This window comes from Rhinolophus hipposideros, assembly GCF_964194185.1.
Source record: "Rhinolophus hipposideros genome assembly, chromosome: 6".
NCBI lineage: Eukaryota > Metazoa > Chordata > Mammalia > Chiroptera > Rhinolophidae > Rhinolophus > Rhinolophus hipposideros.
The window spans coordinates 75,157,852-75,175,722 of NC_138052.1; the positions used below are offsets into that span (position 1 = coordinate 75,157,852).

The 17,871-nt window shown below is 36.4% G+C and overlaps 1 protein-coding gene across 1 annotated transcript in view; it reads right to left on the bottom strand.

The window, feature by feature from the left end:
* INO80D (INO80 complex subunit D) overlaps positions 1–17,871 on the bottom strand; it is a 56,516-nt gene that overhangs the window by 33,932 nt on the left and 4,713 nt on the right. The window contains exons 2-4 of the mRNA XM_081052113.1: positions 6,981–7,073; positions 6,619–6,865; positions 1,198–1,946 (exon numbers count right to left, since the gene is read on the bottom strand). Coding sequence (XP_080908239.1) covers positions 1,198–1,946; positions 6,619–6,836 — 967 coding nt within the window. The 5' untranslated portion in view covers positions 6,837–6,865; positions 6,981–7,073. The remainder of the gene's footprint in view (positions 1–1,197; positions 1,947–6,618; positions 6,866–6,980; positions 7,074–17,871) is intronic.

Here is a 17,871-nt window from a genome sequence, read left to right on the forward strand (position 1 = left end):
CTCTTGATCATTTTTTACTAGTTAACGTATCATGGGTACAATCAGGTAAAAGATAGATTTCATTCATTCTTTTTAGTAGCTGCATAATACTTCATAAAACATATATGTACAATAATTTACTCATGGTTTCCTATTGGTTGTAAAAATTGTTTACAGATTTTTAATATTACAAGCAATGCTGTAATAAACATCCTTGAACACATATCCTTACACTCTGATTATTTTTATCCACAGGAGAGTCCCAAAGGTGAGTATGCTAGGTATACATACACTTTTAATTAACAGATACTGTCGTATTACTCACCAGCAATATATCCCATAGCTGCATCAACACTGGATGTAATTTTTGCTAACCTGATGATAATTCATTGTTATTTTAATTTGCATTTCCATGCCTGATGATTGAGGGTTTCATTTGTTTATTGACTAGACTTCTCCTTCCTCTATTCCCATCCCTTTCTCATTTTTCTATTGCTGTCATGTCATATAATTTTTCCTAAAGTCAGAATCACAGCTCATGCCACATTCAAGAATTCCAAATGAGTGAAAACTTTAAATGATCAAAAACAAAACAATCAAATTCTTAATATAAAATGTAGAGTATCTGTATAAACTTCGGATCTGAGAGATTTTCTTGAGCAAGAAAGAAAACTCAGAAGGAAAGACATGAACTATATTCAGGTCTTATCTGTATTGTTTCACTTTTAAGTCATGAACAGGTATTGCTTTGGGAATTTTTTTTCAAAAAGCTGCTTTAAAAAAAAAACAAAAAACACACAACTGTTGGCAGATGTTAACAATGCTATCATTATTCCAAAGTCCTACGATAAGACACGTAGAGAACTTAAACTTAAGATCGACAGGCAACTGAGCTCAGAGGCGTACAACCAAACACAACTACCTTTTAATACTGCTGCTGCTGTGATTACCACTCTTACTCTTCCTCCTCCTACTACTACTACTAGAGGCTATGACTTGAATTCTAAATTCTGCATTGTGTTCACCGATTATTATCCTCTCCAGCAGCAATTTACTCTAAGGTGTTCTACCTACATACAGGCTCTTTCACTGGAACACTGTGCAAGTGCTCTTCTACCCCACCACCTATGTGGAAGCTATTAAAAGAAAGCTTCGTGCAAAAGGGCACATTTTGTTGTGTTCTGCACACATGATAAGGCAAAATAGATATTAACTCACCTAAATGGGGAAACAGATCAGTGTCCAACTGATGTTTCTGGGTGCACAGTTTCACCAGTCTCTGCAGCCGACTTATACAAGAGAAGTGTGGAGAGAAGGCTGTGGCTTTCATAAGGACCCGGTCAGTCCTGGGCGGGTCCGCAACAGGAGCCCTACTGGATGGCAGGAGGGGCAGAGGCCTCTTGTGGGACAGCTGCCTGGCTTGTGCTATAGTGTGTGTGGTGGGGGCCACTCCCTGCATTGGTAGGCTGGTGTTCTGAGGTGGAGGTGACTTGCAGACTAAACCCTGCGGTGGTGGCGCGGAAGGTTTTAAAGAAGTGGACAAAGGTGACAGGTGGGAGTGCTGCTGCGGGGGCGGCTGCTGTGAAGGTGCAGGAGGGGGACTAAAGTGCTCTTGCCGAACTTTTAAAATCTCGGTGTCTCTCTGGCGCTGCCGATTCTGGGCCAACTTGCTCTGCAACTTCTTTCTCACAGTGGCCCCTTTCTTCAGGTCATCGTCTTCCTCGTTGAAAGCAAAGGGATCTTCCAACTCAGTTTCCAGGTAGTGGAGAGGGACCCTGGCCCCCGGCGGAGAGAGGGACATCCCATCCAGTCCGTTGGGCATCTTCAAGGCCAAAGTGGGCACCGTCAGGCTGAAGGCCATGGCATCCATCTGGTGCCTGACCTTCACCTCATCTATAGGATCATTCTTTTTCTTCCTCTCTTTTTTCGGGATAAAGCCAAGTACCTGCAAGTGGCTGTTGCAGTACCTTTAAAAACACATACACATGGGAAATGTTCATGATACATATTAAGAAAAGCAGGATATAAAACGACATATTATAAAACAGGAACTTTTGTGTTAGAAAGGCATGACTATCGTAACTCTCGGTATGCATGGATTTCATATATGCAACTTGCACTACTTTCAAGCAATCCTCAAAGTCCATGTAACTTTGCTGAAGCGAATATGTGAACTGCACATGTGCAGAGGTTGTCAGACACAAACAAGTCATTGCAATAGTGAGTGGCCATGGATAACCGCCCAGCTATTGCTTCTCATACTGCTTTGTTATTCTCTATTCGTAGCAAACAAGGTAACTAACTCATCAAGTCACTTAAAATTCTCATATTGAAAAAAATATATGTTCCAATGCCATTCAAATATTTGGAGATTCACAAAGATCTTATGATATAACCTTTAAGAATATCAAGTGCCCACTTGATGTATGTTCTACAGGGAAGGAGGAATGCAGGGAGGAAAGGGGGGAGGGAATTAGAATAGAAAGGAAGGAGAAAGTAAAGTAATAAAACTAGTTAGTAGGATTATAGATGAAATGGGTTCCTCAATAGCCAGATAGAAGGACGTCATGGACCATCTCCTCTAGTTTCTACCTGCAGTAGGCACTAAAATGATGCCCTTTATACAGATAAGGAAACTAAACTTTATAGAAGTTAAATAACTTGCCTAAAATCATCCATCTGGAAAATGACAGAGCTAAGACCTGTTCTAAAAATCAAAGCTCACAAAGCCTTCAATAATGAGCAGGTTACTTTTGTAATGTAAATGCTATTTCAAAACTGCTATGAAAGGATAGAACCCTTCTACATAATAGGACAGTAGAATGCATGTTATATAACCATACTTAAAACCTATGGAGTTTTTAACCAGTAGAAAAGTAGTGTTTTTTCAAACTGTTATTCCTCATGCAGTCCCACAGTATGTTAACCAGTTTGTCTGAAAACAGTGTTCCACGCTTAAATAAATTTGGGAAATGATGGTTTAAACAGAATAATGATTTTGTTATTTGTTTCTGCTGAACAACTACTCAGAACATCTTTGTACGATAAAGTGCATTATGCTTCCAGGTGGAAATGTACCCATGAGGCAGAATTTCCCAAACTTATTTGAAAATGGCACCTATTTTTCTTGCAGCACAACTGTGATAGCTCCACAGAACACAGTTTAGGAAAAAGGCAATAAAGTAAATAATTAATGCTAATCAAAAACTAACTGAGCTGCAGCAAATTTTTTTTTTACTAATTGTTAAAATACAGATACACCAAATAATTGGGAGATGTTTTATTTGTTTGTCGTAGAAATACCATGTTTCCCCAAAAATAAGACCTAGTCAGACATTGCTCTAATGTGTCTTTTGGAGCAAAAATTAATATGACCTGGTCTTATTTTATAGTAAGACCGGGTCTTATAGAATATAATAATACAATATAACATAAGACTGGGTCTTATATTAATATTTGCTCTAAAAGATGCATTAGAGCTGATTGTCCGGCTAGGTCTTATTTTCAGGAAAACAGTAAATCTATCAGAGGCACTCTTTAATTTTCAATATGACTATTAAGAAAAAAGCTTTCTGGACAGTAAAGAGAACCTTTTCCGTGCGCGCGCGCATATGTGTGTTGTGTGTGTGTGTGCACACCTAACAGGTTTGAGCCAAGTCCCACGTATACCTTAAACAGAATAGAGTCATAAAGCTGTGGCGAACAAGAGAAAGGGCTTCAGGGATAACTACTACTGACCAAGAAGCGTCCCAAAAAAGAGTAAATGGTTTTTGTTGTTTTCAACTCATTCTCAAATTAATAAGAGGATTAGTTTTTTTAGTGGAGGGAAATGAGATGGGGTATTTTCTTTAAATTAGAAAGCAGACTTTTCTGCTCATGTACATGTGGGCAGCCCGAAGCGGTAAGTGAGGGTGCTGTGTGCTTCCTTACGTAAGAGGGCAGAGGCTGACTGAGCGCACGTACAGATCTCCTGCAACCTCACCCTCAACTCACACCAGCCACTCTGGCAGCTCTGCCACAACACCGAGTCTGAACTCTTAAAAACCTTGCCTCTGCTAAAAGGGACAGTTCTTCACAGCTGGAGTTTAAAAAGCTTACTTAGCTATGAACAGCATTTAAAATAAGTATGCAAACAGGAATTTCTAGTCTAAAAGAATGACTATCCATGGCAGTAACTGCTATAGGGCTCTTGGCGGGGATGAAAATGTTGTAAAATCAGGCTGTGATAATTACACAACCCTGTGAATATACTAAAAAAAAAACTGACTTGTACACTTCAAATGGGTGAATCGTATGGAATGTGAATTATATCTTAAACTACTTTAAAAAACAAACATACAGATAACAAGAAAACTTCTTGTTAAATACATATGTATTACTAAAAATATACATAAAATTATACCAAACTTAAATTTAAAATATTACATAAAATAACCGACTTGATATAACCACTTATCTCTGAGAAACAAAGGCTACAGTAATGAGCCTTAATTTCCCACTGTACCAGTATATCAGCAAATGAACTTTACTTTTTAAGTATACCAGTACTTCTACTGAACATAACACTATTCTATTTCAGAACGATAGACCGTAAGTTAGCATTTATAATACAAACCAGGTAAGCTAGACACCAGATATTAAGAAGCTTCCTCTAGCTGACCACCAACCAGATAATTTTGTCAATTAAAGGTCCTTGGAAATTTTTTTCCCTAAAACATCACATAAGCCATCTCAAATCCTTAAGTGTCCAAAGAGTAGCTGCATTAACAATAATGAAAGCATATTTTCAAAAAGATGTTAATCTTTTCTACAGTATGTCATGTACTATAGTTACAACTAAATATTTATACATAGGTTTAGACATATTGTTACATGAATTCAATCTGGATTTCTTGAGGTAATATATTACCTTCTGCTAATGCCTATTTTAATCTATTTTCAAACAACTCTCCAACAATAAAAGTATTAATATCATTTGCATTCAGTCTCGGATCAATTTTGAAAAATATATGTAACCTAGTACTTATTATATATAGCTTCTCTTGACACAGCACTACAAAAGTCCTTTCCTTTTTTAAATTGTTTTAAAAAGGAAATTGCTTAGAATATAAAAATGAAGACATGCTTCACAGAATTAATATTTCAGACAAATTCAGAATGATTCTCACTTTACTTCTTGCTGTTCACAATATAATACTCGCTTTATCTGAAATGAAAAATATCCAACGTTGACAATTGCAACTGTGATAAAATGAATTTAAAACAATATAAGAGATGTGTTTACAGTGGAGCTTAATGTAAAAAAAAATTAATCCAAGTTCATCCATTCTTCAAGTTTAAAAAGGCTAGGGGTAAGAAATTACCATTTTCAGTCTGCTAAAGCCAACTGGACAGATAAGCTTTGCCTAATACAGTGGTCCCTTTCTCACCTGAGATTAAAATTTTATTCCTTGCCTCACTAAGCAGCTGTTTCTAACGTACAGGTATTGTCATTTGAAGCCTTAAGGGCTTATTAGAAATTCTAAGAGTATTCCCAAATCACCACATTATACTATACTCATTTTGGTGAGACCTCTATCAACACAAATTATTTATTTCACCCTAAAAGTGTAAAAATTGCTCACCATCACAGGTAAAATACATGATTCCTTCTCAACCAATTTATGGAAGTGACATTTGCTTATGCATAGGAACAAGGATGAATTGAAGGCGGCATATATTTTTTAAAGGTAGAAGTAAAAAAATTCAAATTTTCTACCTAAAGATAACAAATATTTGAAATTCTTTGTAAAATAAGCATGTGTCTCTCTGTAATATCCTACAATGTTCAACATGGGTTCTGCAGAACTGAAGAAAAAGAGACATGGAAAAGAGATTATATGTGAAGCATAATGTGAATTTTCCTAAGAATATGAAAGATAAATAACATGCATAACACTTCTTTAAAAACACCGCCCTGTTTTATTTAATTCAGCAAAGCAAAAATTCACAATTCTAGTGATAAAGCCTACCCTTACTATGAAATTAGTTTTTAATTTATAGTAAACATACTCCACATGGACTCTTTTTAACCAAAAGAGGCAAGGTTTTAAAAACAATGCCAAACACTGCTTACAAGTCTGATAGGAAGTAAATCTTCTGAATGATTCAAGTAATCATTCTTTTGAGTAATTTTTTTTCAATAAGTACATACCCTTTGCTACCTTTCAAGCACAGATTTAAAAATTCCAAACTTATTATCATTAATTATAACACCTAAGTAGTTCCTACAATTTTTCTCATTTAGGCAAATGACAAAACTAAGTAGAGAAGTCAGAAACACTTTATAAGGCTGCAAACCAAACATGTCAGTACCAAGACTTCAAGCAACAATTTCAAGGGAAAAAGAAATTTTCTCATAATCCTAGAAAGTCCATTAAATCAATAAAAAAAAGGAAACACTCTAACATACTGTTCAAATACTTCCCCAAATTTACTACTCCGTTTTAAAAAAGATTGCCATCTCTCATCTCTAGAAGCATTCCAGAGTTTACTTAGGATTGCTCCCAGAATGCGACATTTAAATTCACCATATGAAAAGAAGAAAAAATCCAAGCCTACTACTTAAATCAAAGATTGAGTTCCATTCTTAGCTCTTACCTACGATCCTCTGATTTGGGGATGGGGTTGGTGCAGCGTTGGCTGTTATACTTGGCCACATATTCACATTGCTTGAAGGGGGCAGTCTTGTCCTCCAGAACGTGTCTGATACAGAAAGCGTAGCCGTTGAGTCGCCGCTGCTTGCACAGTTTGGGGCTATATGAGCACAAGGGCTTATTGTCAACCTCAGAGAAGTGTATATGTTTCCCTTCATACATCACGTGACTCTATTCCTTGTGAACATCAGCTAAAAAGACCACCACACACACATAAAAAAAGAAACCCAAATGATAAATCAGAGAGTGGTAAGGCAGATTGAAGTTGAGAATTTCACTGAGGGACTTCTGGCCCCACAGCCATACCTGATTTTAAATCTTCTGCACCATAGCACTGTTAAGAGACCCCCAAGGATACCAGAGTGTGGAATGCTGCAGAATCAAGACGAAGCAGATTATCTACAAAATATCAAAAGGCCTAGTTAACAAGCAGAAATAAGCAAAGATTGCTCACTTGGGAAGTCAAATATTGGGATATCACCCTTCTTGTAATCCAACATCCTAATACTGAATTCAAATAATAAGAGGCATCATAAAATACTAAGTTATCTTACCCCTCCAAATTGAACTACGTAACTTTTACTCTGGTTAAGTTTTGGAAATACCTGAAAGCCGTTAGGGGTCTTCCAACCAAACAAATGTCACAGGGTAAGCAGGCCTTTTTATTTCATTACTGGTGGTTGCAGGCTATGCCTATTTTCAGAACCCAAACTTCTTTACAATGCCAATGGAATGAATTCTAAAGACCTAAAACTTCCCTCAGAAAGTCAACATTTTTTGACAGGTTGGCAAATATTTGGCAATTTGTAACAAATGTTTCTATGAAATACAAAAAAGAACAAATTCCTGTTTTTTAAAAAAAAGTCATTTTCCCTTCTAATCTTCCCCCACACTTATGCCATCCAAACTATAAACATTTTGAGCCCAAAGACTAGTCACCTGACCATACTTCCACCATTCAGTTCAGTGCTCTGTACCACGTGGCACTTTCAATTACACTAAAGAGAATAATAAGCATGACTTATGAATCTTTGAAGGTATAATAAGCAAATGGGAGGAAGAAATCACACAATACTCACTACCTCTCCAAACACAAAAGGCCAGCCAGCAATAGCATTTATATATCATAAAATCACATAATCTACAATGAAACTAAATCGACTAATTTGTCAAGTCAGCATTGTATTGGGGTGATGTGGTCTAACCCACTTTTTTATCCACACTCCGAAAGTCACCCACATAGCTAATGGAACAGCTGAGATATCAGCTACAGAAAAACTCAAGAAATACTCTCTCCTTTACAAGAATTACATTATGAAATTATTTATGCCAGTGAATGACAAGATACATAAATGCTTGAGGAATCAGAAGACATGTTTGCTCAAGTCCAAAATCTGCCACTTACAGTGTGTGTTACCTTGAACAAATCATTTAACCTCAGTTTTCTCATCTGTAAAATAGGGATAATAACAGTAGCTATACTATCAACAGGTTGCTGTAAGGATCAAATGATACAAAGTATACAACATATTAAGTAAGTACCCTGCCTTGTATATGTTAAGCACTGAACAAATGGGAGTTATTATTATAAATGTTAATTCTTATTATTACTACATTCTACCTACCGATGATAAAGAATTTGTAGTACCCTTGAGAATCATTGCAGGTAGGAAAAAAAACAAAAACCTAAAATATTAGCTTAGTTAATAAAAATCAGTCATTACTGAGTAAATCTAATCATACACAAATGTAAAACAAAAATAAGACCGTTTCCTTTTCACTTTATTAAGATGCAAGGAAGAGCTTTGTTCTGCTGAGTCAAGGACCCGGAGAGTGAGAGGTGATTAGCTTTCGGGGGTCAAGCGTCTGACCTTTGGGAGGAATCAATGGAAAGAGGTGTTTCCAGAGCCGGACACATTTTTAAATGCTTCTGTTCAAAAAAAAAAAAAAAAAAAAAAGATGCAAGGAAGAAAAATTGAACTAAAGATCTAAATTTAGCTGCCCTGAAGGTCTGAACATTCAGGACAGGAAATACTTCAAAGCAAACCTGTGCTGTTTCATTTTTACACTCTCTTTGGCCTGCTCATCCACCTGGCAAACATAAATCTTGTATGAATTAGTTCAAGTAAATCTAAATGAACTTCAGGGGGAAAAAATATATGGGATTTTTATAAGTGAAAAATGTAATTTACAGAATCAATTTGATTGTCATTATGAAAAAAAAATAAGCCCATGTAAATACCTATAACATTTTATAAATCATAGAAAGAAGTCTGTGGGCAGGAGTGGAAGGATATGAAGGGCAATGTTTACTTTTTACTCTGACATATTCTAGGTATGTAATCATATCTGTCAAGATTGAGTTCCCCTTTTTTCCAACCTTACACAGTTTTTTTTCCTATTCGAATTGACCAAAACTGTTGGAACAATGCTAATAATGATGACCACTATTACTCCTAACTTTAAATGACTGAGACTGCTTTAAGTTAATGGGAGGAATAATGCTGATTTTTATTATGATACATTTTCTGTTACGTTAAGGAAGTATCAAGTAATTCCTAATTCATTAAGAGTTGTTTCTTTAAAAAAAAAAACTCAGAATTGATGGTTAATTGTATCAAATTCTTTTTCAGCTTCTGGGAAGATGATCATTTTTCTCTTTTGTACTTTTTAAAATACGGTGTTTAGTATTGACATACGAGTAGTTTGTATCATTTTAATGTTAGTTCTACATTTAAATCTATTCAGCGTTAATCACTAATCCTTTTAATTGAACTCTTCTTACAGTACTGGGATGAAAGCAACTTGGGTCATTATTCTTTTAACACATTCTTTTAATGTGTTGCTGAGTTATACTTGCTAATATTTAAGACGTTTGTATTTTGAGGCTGGTCTATTATTTTGTGTGTGTGCTTTGTCAGAGTTTGGTATCAATATACTTCAAAAAATAATTTAGAAAATCTCTTTTTCTATGTTCTTGAACAAGTCAAAAAGCATTGCAGTCATAACATTCCTCAGAAGACTGCCAGCTTAGTGCTTTTTGTGCAGTGGATCAAGTTTTCAAATTTATGTACTTAAAATTTAGCAATGTGACTTCTTATATTTAATTTCCTAAATATATATGATTCACTCTCATATTGTGTGTATTCACACATGTATGTGATATATGTGCTATTTCCCTTTGTTCATGATAGGTTCAATAGAGGTTTATCTGTTTCATATTTTTACCAAAATCCTCTAAAAAAAACACTCAAAATCTCTTGGATTTATTAGGGCCACCATGTATGTTTTCCAATTCATCAATTTGTCCTTTTACCCTTGATAATTCTTTCTGCTGTCTTCCCATTGATTTTACTTTTGTAAGTTAAGCTGAATTCTTTTATTTTCACTTTTTTTTTTGCTTAGTGATTTAGTTACATCTATGAATTTTCCTCTGAGTGATGCTTTAGCAATATCCCATAGGTACTAATACACAGACATTTGATTATCAGTACTTTCTAGTTGAATTGGAATTGATTTTTTAATTTCTCCTCTGACCCAAGAGTTATTTAATTTTTTCAGATAGAGTTTTATGCTTTCCTTTTAGTTCTAGTTAATAAGGAGCATAATCTGCATATAGCTCAGCTTTTTGGATTTGACTGAGATTTTCTTGGAGCCTAATCATTGTTCTTGAAAAAGAGTATTCATTGTATCCAGGGTATGTTGTTCACTATATCATATATCAAGCTATTAACTTCCGCTGTTATTACTTTTGTCTGGTTGCTCTATCCAGAACTGAAAGAAATGAATCAATATCCCCTAGTATAATCTGATTTGTCTGTTGCTCCTTACATTTTTTGTTTTATAAATTTTAAAGTTGTATTATTTGACATATGAGATTCAATAACCACTAGACTATTACCCTTTATGATTAGAAAATGAAACTCAATTGACAGTTTTTGTCTGGAAGTCAATCGCGTCTGACACAAATATCTGCATTGACATTTTTTTGGTTTGTAGTTGCCTATTAAGTCTTTGCCCATCCTTTTACTCAAGTTTTCTGAGTCACTGTTTCAAATCATGGGTCAGAAAACTCTGACTTACAGGACATGTCTATGGCTGATTTAATGCTTTAACAGTAGAGCTGAGTAGTTGCAACAGAGATTTTATGACTGCAAAGCCTCAAATATTTGTTGGTCCCTTTTTAGATAGCATCTCTTAATGGGTTTGACATTTTGCTCAAATCTGAGTGTCATTTTCTTTCAATAAATGAGTTTATCTAATTTATAATTTTATATTTATTTATATGGCAAATATTTCATCTTAACTTTATCATCTTATTTTTTTGCATTGCTTATTTAGCTTTCAAGTCTATCTTTTCATTAAATATTTCATCATATAGCCTGTTTTCTTGGAAGATGTATAGTCTGTGTCCTTTAGTTAACATTGCTTTACTGCATACTAAGAAAATTAGTATACTTAGCATTAGCATGATTGATCTCATGTTAGGAACAATGAGAAAAATTTTCTTTTTTGTACCTACCCAACCTCAACTCAGTATTTTTTCCTCATGTTATTATTTCCACATTGACATAGTTTGTAACATTTTAATGTTAGTTCTACATTTAAATTTATTCAATGCTAATCACTAATCCTTTTAATTTCGTTTTCAACTCATCTCTTGATTCAACAGTTTATAATATAGTCACCTCCCTTCTCTAACTCCCACCTCACCCCACCACCTACCCACCCCCTTCCCGCCCCCCCACCACCACCAAGGCTAACTTATGGGAACTAAGCCATGGTTTTCCTGTTTGGAAATATATGAAAACTGATATTATGCTTAAACTATAGCTTGCCTGGTCATAAAGTCCTTGGGTCTTATTATTTACTTATTTTTCAGGGGGTCTACCGACCTTGTATATTTTTTTCCATGTCTTCTAGAATGTAAACGCCTGAGGCCAGCCTCTTTTATAGGAGGCTTGATTATTTTTTCTATTTTGACGTAATAATAAAAGTTTTTATATTTAAAGACTAAAATCCATGCTAGAATTTCTAGTCCTCTTTTGTTGTGGGTAACTCTTCCTTAATGTCCTGAAAATTTTTTTCTGCTTCATTTATTTTATTGTCTTCTTCAGGGATATCAATTACTGGTAAGCTAGATTTACTGTATTCATGTCTCTCTCTCTCTGTCTCTCTCCCCCCCCTTCCCTCCCTCCCTCCCTCCCTCATAAATTTTTACTTTTTCCATTTTGGATTGCTCAAATTTCTCAAGCTTACCTCCAGTATCACCAACTAGCCATGTATATTTGCTGCTTTGAAAGTGACCTTCATTTCTATAATGACTGTATTTTTCTCTTTCATTTTGTACCCTGGTCCATCAATTCACTCTTATCTCTTTCTGTGTCTTATCAGTGATCCATTCCTCCCTTGAGGCATGAGTCTCTCCAACTCACAGGGGCCCATGACGTACGTAGATTTTTAGGGGCTGGTAATTTAGACTTTACTTATCTTCAGGAGACCAAGACCAGTAAGGCTGCCTGTTGTCAGTTTCTTCTCCACTCTAAACTTCTTGCAAAAATAGTATAACTGTACAGTCTGTAATTCAGCCCCACGTCTCTTGCCACTCAGGGAGCCCAATGTACATACCAATGTTACCATTCCCATATGGAGTTATTCGTTTTGTCCCCATGGTAAGTCACCTACTTGGAAGAAAGCTGCTGCCCTCACTTTGCCTGAGTTCTATAGAGGAAATCATCCTCTCCTGGCATCTTCTCTTGCCCTTGTTCAATTTTCACTGCACTTAATATCAGTAATTCACATATTCTCATTACAAGGTTTTGATAGTTATCAAAGATTGTCTTTTCTGTTTCTCACTTTCACTATTTTTAGTTGGTTTAGAGAAGAGAGAACAGAGATGCCGGACTTCTGCCATCATTAACCAGAAATACCTTTTAAAATTCTGTATATTAAAATATACCAAAATAAAATTAAAATCATAAAATTTATTATATAATTTTTACATTTCTTTTGCAATAATTTTCTTTTTTTTATTTTAAAGAATCGACATGCTATTAAAGAATTTACTAAACTTGATTCAGTTCATTTTCACTGTCAAATTCTCGATTCTAGCTTTAATGGCAAGTATTTACTTATTTTAAACACTTATGAAAAGGCTATCATTTTCCCAGAAGCTATAGAGGATATAATAGTAAGAGACACAATTTTTGCCCTTATAATCTCTGAGATGAGATGCACTGAAAAACAAGGAAGTGAGTAATTGGAGGACCTCCCCCACAGCTCTGAGCACCCCAGGTTCCTCTAGTGTCACCACACCTAAGAGGCTCCCTCTGTCCAGAGCAATGGACATCTCCTCTCTCTGTACCCTCTCTTCTGGCCAGCCCTAGTCTAATTCTTCAGAACACAGCTTAGCTGCCACCACAGACAGATTCCCTAAGATTGAGTTAGTTACAGGCTCCATGAAAGTATGTGCATTTCCCTCTTTGGGTGCTCATTACATTCTAATTTAATTGCCTATCCTTCTGTTGTCTTCCCTCTTAGAAAAACACACTTAAAAAAAAAAGTTCAACTTATCTTTATACTTATATTTTCAATTCCCCGATCTGACTCACTTTATATACCATAAAAGTTAAGAATGTTGGGGGGAAATGGCCCTCTGCTTTGAAATCTCACATCCTTCTAAGAGTACTAGGTATTTCTTATCAACATCACTCTGTCTATAAACTAGAAACAACCATTCATCTGGTCTTCTCTATTTTAATGGGAAGAAATCATGTCAAAAGCATTAGGACAGATCACAGGGGGAAAACGTCCATTTTTTTTCATTCTTTACACGTAGCCTCCCACAACTGAAGTTCTTTACCTCTACTCCACCAAAGGTGAAGTTCACTCTTTGACATTCATTGTCATATACAAAGAAGAGAGGAAACACAGAATATACAAAGTCCACATGATCTTAATCAATGTCTTACAGACCCTAATATTTAAATACTACCGCATGTCTAATCCATGAAGAAAAGCTATACCTAAGCTCTACCTTTTAACACATGAGGACTATCATTTTAAAAAGAAAAAACAAAAAAAATTCTAACCAGACTACATTTATTAACAGCTATAGCAGATATTATCTTCAGCTATGGAAATCACTTGCTGAGAATATAAACGATCCACGCTCCCTTAAAGAAGAGAATGCAAGTAATTGGCACTTTAGAGTAGCAGCAGAATATAGGCTTATTTAATTATTACCAAAAAGAAAAAATAACAATTACTGAGAATAGTCTCACAGAAAGAATATTTCCACAGTAAACACATCCATATATTGGAATTCAAGAGTAGGACATATGATTAGGTATAAAATCTTTTTTCCAAAAAAAAATCCCGGGCCAGCCTGGTGGCTCAGGCGGTTGGAGCTCCATGCTCCTAACTCCAAAGGCTGCCGGTTCGATTCCCACATGGGCCAGTGGTCTCTCAACCACAAGGTTGCCAGTTCAATTCCTCGAGTCCCTCAAGGGATGGTGGGCAGCGACCCCTGCAACTAAAGATTGAACATGACACCTTGAGCTGAGCTGCCACTGAGCTCCCAGATGGCTGGGTTGGAGCGCGTCCTCTCAACCACAAGGTTGCTGGTTCGAACCCCCGCAAGGGATGGTGGGCTGTGCCCCCTGCAACTAGCAACGGCAACTGGTCCTGGAGCTGAGCTGCACCCTCCACAACTAAGACTGAAAGAACAACAACTTAACTTGGAAAAAAGTCCTGGAAGGACACACTGTTCCCCAATGAAGTCCTGTTCCCCTTCCCCAATAAAATCTTTTAAAAAAAAATCCCCCTTGATATTATCTGCTAAGTTTAATTGGAAAAGAAAACAATTCCTTTTTATAGGAACAGTGGGCAAAAATAGAGGAATAAGATCTTACAGGAGAAAAGGAAGATCAGCTTTTAACAAAAGCAAACTACAGCCCTTTCAGTCTTCCAACAGCAACCATAAACCAATTTGACAAAAATATGAACATTATTCTCTTTGGGACTGCTGCTCTATCACCTCCATGTGGAATCTCTGTATGTCATTACTGTTCTTTTGAGTCTCATGTTTCAAAAGCATGTTCATTTCACGGCCCCAGCATTTTTCCCTAATTGCCATCTGTAATTTTATATTCTACTCCCTTTCAAGAGCCTAGACCTACAACATACCTTACATTTTTTTTAATCCAGCATAAACCTAAATTCTCAGAATGTTAGTTTTATAGTATATCTACTACAAATGAAAAGAATATTTACTTATTACGAAATCACATACTTCAAAGTCTTAAAAAAAAGTCCCCCCCCCCAATTTTAAACTTTTTTTGAAATGAGTTTTAATTCAACTTCATGGAGCACAAAAAAATGTAATAAAATACTACACAGATGAGTATACTGATTTGAAAAACAAAAAAACTAACAGCCCACATATCAATGTGAAAAGTAGTAAAATTAGAAATCATGCAAGTCTATCAACTGATGTGATTCAATGAGAAATATCAGTCAGAAATATTGCCTATCACCCCAACATATAAACAATATTCAATAAAGTTCAAACAAGAATATTTTAAATCAAATAAATCCTTATTGAATATCTATTATGTGCCCAATACTGTGCTCAAACTGCACTATGCAAATAAGTTTGCAATATGAATTTAAACTAAAATAGCCTTTAAGCTATTTGAATTCCTTACCTGATTTATCCGAAAAGTAAAGGAGCGCTCAGGCAGCCGTTAAGCGCACTCATTGGTTCTAGTGGGTATCAGAGATGTGCTCAAATGTGGTTCCACTAATTACTAGGTCTGTGACCTTGGGAAAGTTATTTAGGTTTTAGTTTTCTCATATGTAAAGAAAGAATTATAATAGTATGTATCTCAGTGAGTCGTTTAGAATTAGGTATTTCATGAACCGTGCTTAGCATGGCACCCAGCACATAGTAATCACTTAACGTTAACTACTATTAGAAGCTGTAAGTAGTAGTTTATTGGTATTACCATTTTAATCTAGAATCTGCAGAGCTAAAATGTACTCTCCAGCTGCTAGTGATTTTCTGAATGTACAGTGTAATTCTCCATTAAGTCGGGCCCTCCTACCTTCTTGGGGCTATGGTAACAATCCACTGAGGATTGTTCCTTATAGTCCATATTAAAAACTTAACGTTAAAAATATTTTCTACATTCTATTTAACTTCTATATACTGATGTTCTTGTAATGGAAAATACTAGCAGTGCTTGATTTGGTTACAGCATTTATTAGCTCCAGTTAATCATCCTATACAACAAATGCTTTCTGAGCTTCTATCCATGCCACAGTCCCTCTCAATTACAGAAACCCTATGTTGTAGAATAAGGGGAAAAGTTGTAGCTCTAGTCCTCAAAGACCATTCTTTTGTTCTAAGAATATGAAACTAATGATTCCTTTGTTGCAAAATTTCACATTGTTCTATCCTTATCTTACGTGACCTCTCTGTAGCCATTTGACTCTGTTGACCACTTTCTCCTTCTTGAAAATCTCTCCTTTCTGACTACTCAATGGGTTACTTTCTCTTGCCCTGACACTTAAACGTCTGTGTTCCCCAAGAGTCTCTTAATTTTGTTTTATAGAGATGCAAGATGAAATGCTGACATAGGTGGGCCAGGGGCACAGTTTGGCAAACTGGTCCTCTAAAGGCGGCTGACTCAAATCAGTTCCAGTAAACTGGTGCGATTTAAATGGAAAAAAAATGCAGACCAGGGTCTCCAGATCTTCCAATGTTTTTCATAAGAAGGTAAAAATCCGAATCTTCCCACAAAATATACGATTTTTTCCCGTCAGCAGCTCACTTACATTGTTAAAATACAAGATTATTTTATAAATATGATTCCTCATCTATGAAATGGCAATGATAAAGTCACACACACACAAATGTGAGTCAAATAAAACATTTCCACAGGCTCTTATTTTAATTTCTACTCTACATCTACCCCAACACTTGGTTATTATCCCAGGTTTCAAACCAAATGTACAAAATTGTTGAATGTGAATAAATGCATTTCTCTGGAGAAGGGTCCATGAAGTTCATCATATTCTCAAAAAAGACTAAGAAGCACTGACAAAGCCAAATTGTTCTACAACTTCCGCTGTCATCTTCATGAGGATGATTCCCAAATCTACATCTGGTCAACCTGCGCGCGCACACAAACACACACACACACACAACCCCTTACCTCAGTTAGCAGCCTCTCCACTTCCTTCAACTGAATCTCCACTGCCATTTGCCACCACCTCAGTTCAAACCTTCAATCTCTTCTCAGCAGCCATCTCACTAGCCTAATCCCAGTGTTACCCTCCTTTCTTCCATTCTTCGTACAACTCAAATCCTCAGTCCTCTACAATGCAAATACTTTATTTGGCCAAGGCCTTCGGGGTCTGCCTACAAATGTAACAGGAATCCAAACTCCTTTGCCTAACCCATAAAGCCGCTTGGGCCAGGACAGGCTGACTTGCCCCTTTCCCCGCTATTCCTATTGCTACAATTCCGACAATTTGCAACACAGAATACTCTTGTGTCCTTAGGCATTTATTCATGCTTGCAGGTCTTACCTCCTGGAATGCCTAACTCCTCCCATCTGCTCAGGGCAGAAACATCCCTGGAAAATGCTCACTTTAAAGGCTTGCTCCTAGGCCAGAATAAATAGGTTTCCTTCCTCCAGGCAAATATATCCCTTATCATTCAGAATTGTAAATGTCAGGTTTCTTTTCTTCCTCACTATACTAAAAACTTCTCAAAGGGGAGAGAATGTGTCTTTGTGTTACAAGGCCCACAGCTACTGTTAAATGAATGAGAAACAGCCAAACAGCCCTGGCTTCAGCGACTCCTGCCATCACAGGTAAACATCCCCCCTCCCAAGGTGAAGCCACCAAAACCTGTAACTATTCAGTGCCTTCAAGTCCATGCCAGACAGTGAGAGGGAGGGAGGGAGGGAGGGAGGGAGGGAGGGAGGGAGGGAGGGAGAGAGAGAGAGAGAGAGAGAGAGAGAGAGAGAGAGAGAGAGAGAACTTCAGGAATTTAAAAGGAGCTAGAAGGAAAGTAAAGCCACCTTCTTTGCCCACTGGTATACTTAGCACTCCTTTACATTTGCCAACTCAGAATTCAACAGCAAAGACTAGGCTAACACCAAGCTGCTGAAAGTTTCTATGAATA